This window comes from Alexandromys fortis, unplaced genomic scaffold (genome assembly GCF_014885135.2).
Source record: "Alexandromys fortis isolate MF-2015 unplaced genomic scaffold, M_Fortis_MF-2015_v1.1 scaffold_3, whole genome shotgun sequence".
NCBI lineage: Eukaryota > Metazoa > Chordata > Mammalia > Rodentia > Cricetidae > Alexandromys > Alexandromys fortis.
Window position 1 is genome coordinate 25,694,638 of NW_026067909.1, and position 10,321 is coordinate 25,704,958.

At 41.8% G+C, this 10,321-nt stretch overlaps 1 protein-coding gene across 1 annotated transcript in view; it reads left to right on the top strand.

Annotated features, from left to right (window-relative positions):
* Csmd1 (CUB and Sushi multiple domains 1) overlaps positions 1 to 10,321 on the top strand; it is a 1,119,426-nt gene that overhangs the window by 867,948 nt on the left and 241,157 nt on the right. Inside the window, exons 19-21 of the mRNA XM_050136505.1 lie at positions 439 to 627; positions 8,067 to 8,183; positions 10,063 to 10,278. Coding sequence (XP_049992462.1) covers positions 439 to 627; positions 8,067 to 8,183; positions 10,063 to 10,278 — 522 coding nt within the window. The remainder of the gene's footprint in view (positions 1 to 438; positions 628 to 8,066; positions 8,184 to 10,062; positions 10,279 to 10,321) is intronic.

Sequence of the window (10,321 nt, forward strand, 5' to 3'; positions counted from 1 at the left end):
GAACATTGCTGTGCAGCTGCCAGAACCTAACTGGAATGCAAACCATAAAAGGAAAGAGAGAGGGGAAGGAAAGAGACTGAATGGAAGCGAGTTTAATGTTCCCCTAACAGTCCATTGATTTTCAGGGGAACAAAGGTAAAATTCAGAGGGGCCAATCAGTTATTCAAGGTTGCCCCATTTCTCTTTGACCTGGAGAAGACCACATCAAGATGATTGCTTTTAATTTGGAAAAACAAGGTCCAATGTTTGGAGGCATTGCTTTTGACATTAATGGACTCCTGGATATTCAACCATCAATTTAGTAATGGAGAGTTCACTTGGGTAATTCCCTGGATCTGTGCATATGTGGGATTATGTTATAGCTAATAATATAGTGGTTTTCTTTCTTTCAGTTAGCAAAGAAGGCCTTTCAGTCCCATATTTTCTGTGTCCATGCAGGTGTAACTCTTGAATCTGACTCCTGCCTGGACCCGGGCATCCCTGTAAATGGTCATCGGCATGGTAGTAACTTTGGTATCAGATCCACGGTGACCTTCAGCTGTGACCCCGGCTATACAATAAGTGACGATGAGCCTCTCATCTGTGAGAAGAACCATCAGTGGAACCACGCCCTGCCCAGCTGTGATGGTAGGTAGAGCTCAGCCACGCAGAGCTAAGCTAGTGCACCTATGCACACATCAGCACATGGACCAGTGTGCACAGGGCGTGGCGTGATACAAGGTGACCAAGGAACGGGTTCCTTTTACAAACTGTACTCTTTAAGGGGAGCACATGTGAAGGGTGTTCAGTATTTCTCTACTAGCTGTGATGACTCTTAGAAACAATGAAAATTTGTGGTCTATCCTTCAGAGCTTAGAGAGCTCAATTATGCGTGTGTGTTTTTATAGAAGTGTGTATAGAAAGACTGGGGGACATTGTGGTCCAGATAGTCAAGTATAACTCTTCTGACTCCAGTAACCCAGGTCCACATAGAGAGCTCCCTCAGAATTAGCACACCTTGTCCCAGTGACCTCTGACCTCTTCCAGATTATCTTTGCTGTGCATCTAGGCTTTTAGAACATCGTTCAGAGGCTCTATGTGTCATTGACCTTTCCTCCTGGACTTATCCACTCCTGGAAATACAGAAATACAGATAGAGGATGATATTATTGATTATTGTGTATCACCGTGTCTCTCTCAGTTTTACACTAAGAGTTAGGCGTTGGTGTTATTTGTGATCATTTGGAAAACACTTTTTTGGTGTGTTCTCTCTAGTCATGAATATACACTATTATAACATGGTTTCTTTAGAAAAGTATATAGGTATTTGGAAAATAAATACTTAAGTGGGAGTTATATATACACATAATTTCCTCTTCCACTATTTTTTCCTAACTGTGGGTATTTCTTTTAAAATGTTATATGGGTAATAAGCACCTTCACTTTCTCAGAATAATAGATGTAAATAGCAGAGCCTGGGGAAGATTGGGCTCACAGAACTTCCAGCCACTGACAGTCTTGGATCTTTTTCCCAAGTCCTATCTCAAACAGTGCTTGGTGCATGCATGCATGGAATGCCTAGGGTAGATGATTGTCTTCACAGGCAAGCACACAAAAGCAGTAGAGATTTTGGACTCTGGGCAAAATTTGGGAGGGAGGCTACTTATGCACCCTGGGGTTATCTAGTAGGAGGCTACAAAGGATGGGCAAACGGGTATGATCACCTCCTTCAGGAAAACCACGCATTGCTTGTTGACAGAACACAGCTAAGATATGGCTCTGATGCTGTATATTGTCATTGGAGAAGCATCTACCCCTAATGTCAATACATTTGATGTAAACGGTGCGTTTAGACCCAGTGAAGGCTGAAGTTTGCCGAGGTACTCAGCCCATGGGGAGACATCCTAGGCGGCAGGAACGAAAAAGAACACTGGGCGTCAATGCACAGGGTACAGTGTCCAATTCCCAGAATATTGGTCAGTAGAGAAAGAATGTTTAGACAGGAAATGACTTAGAAATGGGGTAGGACTCGCTCTCCTAGAGTGGTCTCTGTGCTCAGTGAGTGGCTGAGATGTTGCAGACAGGCTAGAGATGAATGACATCTCCTGGAGAAAATAAAAGTGCATTAAGCTTAGACATTTCGTCTATTGTCTTCCAAGTCAAATTTATGCAAATTTGAAATCTGCTCCATCTAAGGGGATCCCTAAGGTGATTTGCTATGCTACACTGTAGCACCTTCCCAGGACTGAAAAGTCTACACTGAAAGGTTTTAATAAGTCTTCCCATTCTAGGAGAGTTTAAGGGTTTGCATGAGAGTTTTATTTAGTCCTGGCTGTTTGCACTGAGCTCTGAGAATCTCCTTACCCTTTCTAATCTCACACAGTCTTTTAAATCTCACAGGTTTTTATTGCAATAAACCCTACATCAATAGAAAATCTAAAACTCTAAAAATTCATAGTCCTCCGCAAGGAAACATAAATTAGAATTAATTATAATATTTTATCTCACCTGAAACGAAGATAAACCTTGTCTTTCCCTTTTCCAAGTACTGCATTTGTTCCATTTACAAACCATTGTTCGCACACGACAATTTTAAAGAAAGAAATTGAGGATTGGAGTCTTTGTCTTCCTTTCATTGGGGAAAGGACGAGTGCACGGATCATTTTGGAAATGTTGTTATTAAATATTTTTGTCAAATGTTTATTCTTTCCACAAACACTTAGTGCAAAACAATTGTGTTTGCTGTCTAATAGTTAACATCTGCATAAGAAGAAATAGAGTTCTTGAAGCAAGTAAAGAAAGAAAACTGTCTGGGAATAGAGAGATGAAAACATAAAATATAAGGTTTATAATGTGCAGTCTAGAGGGCGGCGCCTGGGAGGCATCATTCAAGGTCGGGCTTCCCGAAGAGACCTGATTATGGAGAAATCATTTGACTCAGGGCAAAAAAAAAAAAATAAAAAATAAAAAAGAGTGAGCAGTAGGTTATGGGGGTTAGTGGTGAATTCTGGTTGCTGAGGGGGGAGTAGTGAGACACAGTTCAAGGTGTCCCTGGGTATATCACAATTCAAGACGATGGCTCAGGACCCCTCAGCCAGAGTCCTTCATCTCTGAGAGTGGGAATAGTTACGAATGTGTCTTAGAGAGCTTGCCTTCTACATCTGGACAGTCCTAATTTAACACTGCCTTGAAATGCAGGGTGTCTGTCTAATGTCTCCTTTGAGAATGCAAGTCCAATATAAATAAATGTGCAAAGAAATAGATCTAGTCAGCGAATCCTGTCAACTACAGGGAGGCCAGGGTCACCCTGCAAAAGAGAGAAATGGAAATACAGCTCTACTTTCTTAGTCCCATCCCCATAAAGTAAGCACAAAAACCTCAGAAATTAATGAAAATGAAGAATAAAAATGAAGCATAAGGCTTTGTGCTTCACGTGGAATTTTTTTTCAAAGAAGACACTAGGCCAAGAAGCCAGACTTCAGTTATATTAAAAGACCCAAATAGACCAGTTGAAGTTTCCAGAGCAAGGCAAGGCCTTTAGCTTGGTGGTAGAGCACTTGTCTAGCAATGTAAGGCCCTGGGGTCCTTCTGCAGGATAAGGAACAAAGAAAAGATGAACTAGGGATAGGCAGACACGCCACATATAAGGTGTGATGTTGGGGGTATAGGACAGAGTGAAGTACAAATCATGTTCATGTAGTTGACAGATGAGAATAGTTCAAGGAAGAGGCTATGTGGATTTGAGGGTCTTCGGCTTCTGTGGACATTGTGAAGCACCTTATTCTTCCCTCTCTTGTAACTTCAACTCTCATGAAAAAGGACTCTGTTCTGGGGATAGCTCCCATATGAGAGCCCCTATCTTCCTTAGTGAAGGTAGACACTGAGTCTTGAACTTCTTACATGCTGTCTTGGATCTAAGAAATGAAAATTGAATCTGTAAACTGCAGTGCTTTAGACAACTCTTGTCGTGATCTGAGAGACAACACACGTGGAGAAAGGAGGTGAGAATGTTGGAAAAGAGTCACTGTGGTATCCATGGGAGGTCTGTAGGGTTTCAGATAGATGTGTCTTTCCCAGTCAAGCTGATGTGAACAGGCCAAAGACATGCATGAGCACACATACCACAGGGCAATGTAGGAGGAACAACTTCCCCCACATCCTACCAGCATGTCCTCACTTATGGGGTTTCCACCTTCCCAGTTGTGGGCAGCAGCTCACCTTCTTCCTTGACATCTTAACATCACTTTGTAGACTACACACCTGGGCTACCTCTGAGATCTGAAAGCTGCTTGGCATTTTTCCTTGCAGAATAAGCTACACTTTGTTATCGATGTTTTTCAGTAATTACTTTTGCTTTTCCCACTAGATTATATCTTGGAGATGTCAGGGACTTCTTTGAATATTATTTTGTATGCCTGAGAGCACGAAGGGGTGTTAGTATGACCAGGATATGGCCCCCAGTCAAGGATTTGTAATGGAAACTGAGATCCAAGCAGAGGACAACACCAAACGTGATCTTCGGTGGGAACTTACCCTCGGCACACCTGGGGAAAGATGTTAGCCTTCCCCTACCCTTCCCTTTTCTATTTTCTGAATACTTTAGTCTTCTGTCCAAGGGGCTTTTTGATAAAACCTGTCTGGGTCCTAGACAGTGGGGTAGATATTAGAAACACAAAAGTCAAACTTTCAGAGTGACAGCCTGAAGGAAGTTAGAAGTAAATTTTTACTGTAGCTTTTATAACTACCCAGAAAAGTCTCCATGGTGCATAAAGAAATAATTCATGTAATTCAAATTCTGTGTGGTTAAATTAGTGGCTCTGCTAAGGGAAGAGAGACATGGCCATCTATGAATAGTCAAGTTCTGTAGGGACCCTGAAGTAAAAGTCTGCGTTTTATCCTATTCTCTTATCTCTTCAGATTTAGCTGAGGATTTCAGTTCCATTCTCTAAATGTCAAATTCCCCTCTCCTTAAGCCTGTGGTCTCTACAGTTATTTTTATTTAGATTGCTGATAGTGAGAGGGGGCAGGAAGAGCTCTGTATGCACCGATGGGATCAAGATGGAAAGGAAGACCAGGCTTGCCTGCAATTTTCTCCCCACGTGCTCCAAAGGAAAGCTGATTAGCGCTCTGAGTCTTCCGCAGTAGAATGGGACATCACTGAACAGCACTGGGGAGGCAGAGACAGGCAGGACTCTGGTGCTCCATGGCCAGCTTAGTGAATCAGAGCACTCTAGGCTCAGTGGGGACCCCATCTCAAAAGCAGGGGGAGCAGTCGCTAAGCCATGGCCCTGAAGGATGACACAGGTGCACAGCGGTATACACAGGTTAGCCTGCATACGATGAATTATGGATTTTGTAATTATTCAATATAGTTGGATATGAACTACTATTTATGAGTTGAGGAGCACGGGCAGTCTTCAGAGTACTTTGTCCTAGAAACGTTGGATGTAAGGCATCTCACTGTTAAAGTGTTATAAAAGACTTTAATTTTCTACAGTTAAATCCTTCATAAGATTTTGAGAATTTATTGGGCTGATTTATGCCTGTCCCAAAATGAATTAAGATTCACTGCATACATCTTCTACAATCAGGACCTCAGGGCTCCGTTTCCTTTCATCCTGTCCTGGTCCCTCTACTTCAGTTTCTTCTCTAGAATCTTCCATCTCCATTGTTAGATCACATACATGATATATGACTGACTGTCCACCACTGTGCCTTCCTGCTTCCTGGCCAGTGTTTCCCGTGGGAAGCTTTTGCCTGGACACCCAATAGCATCACCAAAGCTGACCCCCGCACTCTCCAAACATCTCCATTCCCTGCCCATGCTATACTTAGGCTTCTGTCTTGAAACCTTACTACTGCTGGACCAGTCCTGACAGCAGACAGCTGTGATGGCTCTCTATAGCTAATGCCTGTCTGCCCCTCTCTCCCCATTGCCACTAACATCTGGCCATCTGCTTTCTTTTCTCCCTGTGCCTTACAGAGCAGCCTTGTAACCTGGTTATCCCTGCAGTAGCCCATGCACTCCACAGGCAGGGACCTAATGTGTCCCTTCATCTGCCTCAGAAAAATGCCATCCCCCTTCGATGGCCTATGAAGCATGGGAGACACTTGTGGACAACTACAGATGGCTCCCAGGGCTTCTCACTTTCCCTTCCTGCCATCAGACCTCCTCTGCAAGCAAGCCTGTACTATTCGTGGGCTACTTTTCTTTCGAACATTCTAGCCACCTGTGTTCTCACTCAGGTATCATGTGGGGCCTCCCAGCTCAGACTTTCTAAGGCCCTTTCTCTGTGCTTGGCTCCATTCACAGGCATGTCACCTTCCAGGATCTGTCATCAAGGGTCACACAGCTATGGTCCTCCGTATGACATGCACCCCAGAGCAGCGGTGCATTTGACCTTCCTCATGTCCACAGAGTAACCTGATCTAGATGATCCATGTTGAGACCCTCTTTCCATTTTATTTAGAGTGTATCTAAAATAAGTTGACAAAAACTAACCATAACAGAGACTATATTAGATTTCTCTCCACACTTTAGATGGCATTGAAAACTGAAGAGGTTGTCTCATAGGATCAACCAGTAGGAAACCAGGTAGAAAAGCTGCTGAGAATGTAGCATGGTAGGAGATACTTACTTATATTGTCATACTGCAAGTTGGGGGTGACTGTAGCTTGCAAGAATTAATTGACTATGTCAAAACAACCAGCCTATGGTCCTTTGAATGTTTCCAGAACAAAGAAGCAATGAATGAGTAAGGGTACAGGAGTGCCAATGACCTCAACTTGATCATTAAGCCTCCATAACTGTCAATCAAGTATGGAGGCTCCACATCTGTCTACAAGTGTGTGTCACTGACAAAGTCAAGAGACTGGCAAATCTTACAAGTATTACATATGAATGTGGATATAGGTGCATGGGTGTGTGTTTAAATCTTAAAAGCAAACTAGAGGAGTAAAAACATGATGATGGAAGTTACAAAATAATCCCACACTAGTTCAGAATTACATGTAATGGGTTATTTATTTAGGGGTAGACTCACAGGTCACAGTCCTCTGCAAGAATGGGGAATAGGAACCGAATCCAGCAGCCAGAAGCGAGAGAGTGAGCGCATGCTTTACAGCTCATTTATAGTATAGAAGACCATACCCAAGTGGGCTGGTATCTTAAAGGCTATTGGCTGAAGGAACTCCCACAGCAAAAAAGAAAAACATTTCTCTCTTTAAAATGTCTTTTCCACAATTCACACATATATGCACCATAATTTTATTTCTAATTTTTTCTTGCTTATATCCATATTTAATCAGTTTCATACTTCCATTTTTTCTGTCCAATTTCTTCTGTGTCTCCCTTCTACTTTTCCCTCTCAAACTTCAGGTACACTCTCTCTTTTAAGTTCTTAATGCTGCCTGTATGTGATTGTTGTAGGGCTATTCACTGGAGCATGTGAGGTCTCTCAGGGGCTGAAGCCCTGAAGAAAATTGACTCTCATTTTATAATAGCCATCTATTACCAGTAGCTCCTCATCTAGGGGTGAGACTTCCTATGCCCTTCCCCATCCATATTAGAATTTAGGTGGCTTGGTCTTGTGCCCATCATACGCATTCTTGTCACAGCTGCTATGGCTTCATGTGTTTAATGATTTTATCATGTCTAACAAAAATCCTTAAAATACTAAATGTATTTTACCGCTGCCTATTATTTCTTTCCTGCTTGAATTATTATAAGTAACTTTCTGGATCTTAAGTCTTTGAGTTTGTTTGAACATAGCCTTGCATGTGACAGAGATTTTTAATTCATCAGAGGGCTATTAAGTTCCCCCCTGGAGGGTGGGAACTAGAGCGTAATGCATCGTCAGTTCTGATGCATTGACGCTGGAGTTCTCTGCCCCACTCTACTCTGAGTTAGGTTTGATGGCTGTGCTGTGATGTAGATACCTGCTTGTGAACTGGCATCTCATAACTGCAAGTAAAAAGAAATGTCTAAATTTCAATTTTATCCTACTAATAGTTATACAAGTTCACTGTCCATTAGAAGCACTCTTTCCAGCAATCATTGTAGACTGCCATGTTTCCTGCTATTTCAGCCCTGTGTGGAGGCTACATTCATGGGAAGAGTGGAACTGTCCTTTCTCCAGGATTTCCAGACTTTTACCCAAACTCTCTGAACTGTACGTGGACCATTGAAGTCTCTCATGGCAAGGGTAAGACAAAGGGCACACTGGGGAGCCTGGACTAGAGGAGTCAGTAAGGGAAAAAAACCCAGAGGATGAATGACTTTTCATGGTTTCTAAGCTCTTAACTGTTATTTTTTATGAGTCTAGAGTGAAACAGAGGTCGCTTTTGTTGGTCTTGTTGTTCTCCATTCGGTAACATGGCAACTTGGAAATTAAATGTAATGATAAGAAAAGTGAGCTCCAATTAAATAAAATGTGAATATTGATTCAATATAAGATTAATAGATTGTTTAAACTTCGGTATGTCTGAGAAACATTCATGTTTCTGTTCTAAATTTGCTTGGCATTGTCCTTACAATAAATCCAGACCTTAGACAAGTAGTAAATGCAAAGAAGCCAGGTGGTATTTTGTGTGGAAAATGCAGGTTATAAATACTGGATTTAGCAAGGTACTCTAGGCATGTTCTTATATCTATAAGTATATCTGTCATTTTTAAAGAGGCTTTTAATTTTAAGAATAAAAACAAAAAAATAACCGTCTTTATCTTGTGCCAGAGAACTGAATACAGTTGCAATGATCACTTTACAATGTGTATATACAACTTTTATGTCTTGTATTTTCGTGGATAAAATTTCTTCTCTCATAGATGACCCTGGAGTAACTTAGTCAAGAAGACTGTGCCTTTCAACATGCATTTGAATCCACTTGGTGTTTTATTGACCTAGATGTTACACTGACCTCACATTACAGTGCCCTGTAGATATGTTTGACACTCATCCCTGAGAACATATTAAAAACATGGAGAGGTGGTGCAGCAGATAAGAGGACATGCTACTCTTTCAGAGGACCTGAGTTCAAATCCAAGCACCTACACCAGTCAGCTCACAAGCTATAACTCCAATGCTAAGGAGGTCAGATGCGTCTGGCCTCTGAGGGCAGCAGCTGTGCTCACATGCACATATCTACACAGAGAACCATGAGTACACATATAAACAATAATGATTAAAAACCCAAAGAAAGAAAGATGTGGCCCTGAAATAATTTAAGATGAAACAGATTATGAATAACTAAGGTGTTTTAATTAGAAAAAATATAAGTCTTTAAAGGAATCCACTTATGGTCATTTTATTTGCTTCAGCAGAAGTAAAGTTCATCATGTACTGATGAACCTGGTTTCTATGAAGACAGCATGAGGCCTACACAACCTTAATTTCAAGAGAATTTGCCCTCAGCAGTGTATGTTTTCATCTGTTATCTCCAAGCTAATATTTATAAAGTTAGAGAAACGAAATGGAGAGATTTTCAGTGTTTTGTCTCTCTCGGGTGAACAGTCCCTGCCCTGTGCCTGGGGACCTTTAGTGAATTCAGTCAAGCATCAACCTTCTTATTGTCCTTACCAACCCACACCTGTATCTGTAGATTCCTTTACGTCTTTATCTGTATTTGTAGCCACTCTGGTAACCCTCTTGTCACAGATGGCCATCTGCACACACCTGTGATGATATCTACCTCTGTGTTCATTCTTGTCCATGTGAACATCAGTATCATAACCATGATGGTGTTCAATTAGTTTCTACATCTTACCTATATCCTGGGTGGACCAGTAACTACATGCAGCTCCTCTGTATCAACATCTGGATTCATATCTACACAAAAACCCGTGGCAGCATCTGTCTGTAACTGATCCTGTAACTATTTGAATACTTGTTTTTGCTTAATATTTCTTGATTTTAGAACTGCCTCTGTCTAATCTTCTCTGAAAGTTCAAAGTTAGAGTCATACAAGATAACTTTAATATTTAACAATTTAAGATATTTTGATCCAAACCTTTGATGTCTATAATTATGCCCAGAAGAGATTCTTTTCAGCTGCAGTTAAATCGACTGTCCCGCCCTCATCTCTCAGGAGTGCAGATGAATTTCCACACCTTCCATCTCGAAAGTTCCCACGACTATTTGCTGATCACGGAGGACGGGAGTTTCTCGGAGCCAGTGGCCAGGCTCACTGGCTCAGTGTTGCCCCACACCATCAAGGCTGGCTTGTTTGGAAACTTCACTGCGCAGCTCCGGTTCATCTCTGACTTCTCCATCTCCTATGAGGGCTTCAACATCACGTTTGCAGGTATGTTAGCCCTTTGTTGTCTCTATCTTGGATTCTCTCTCTC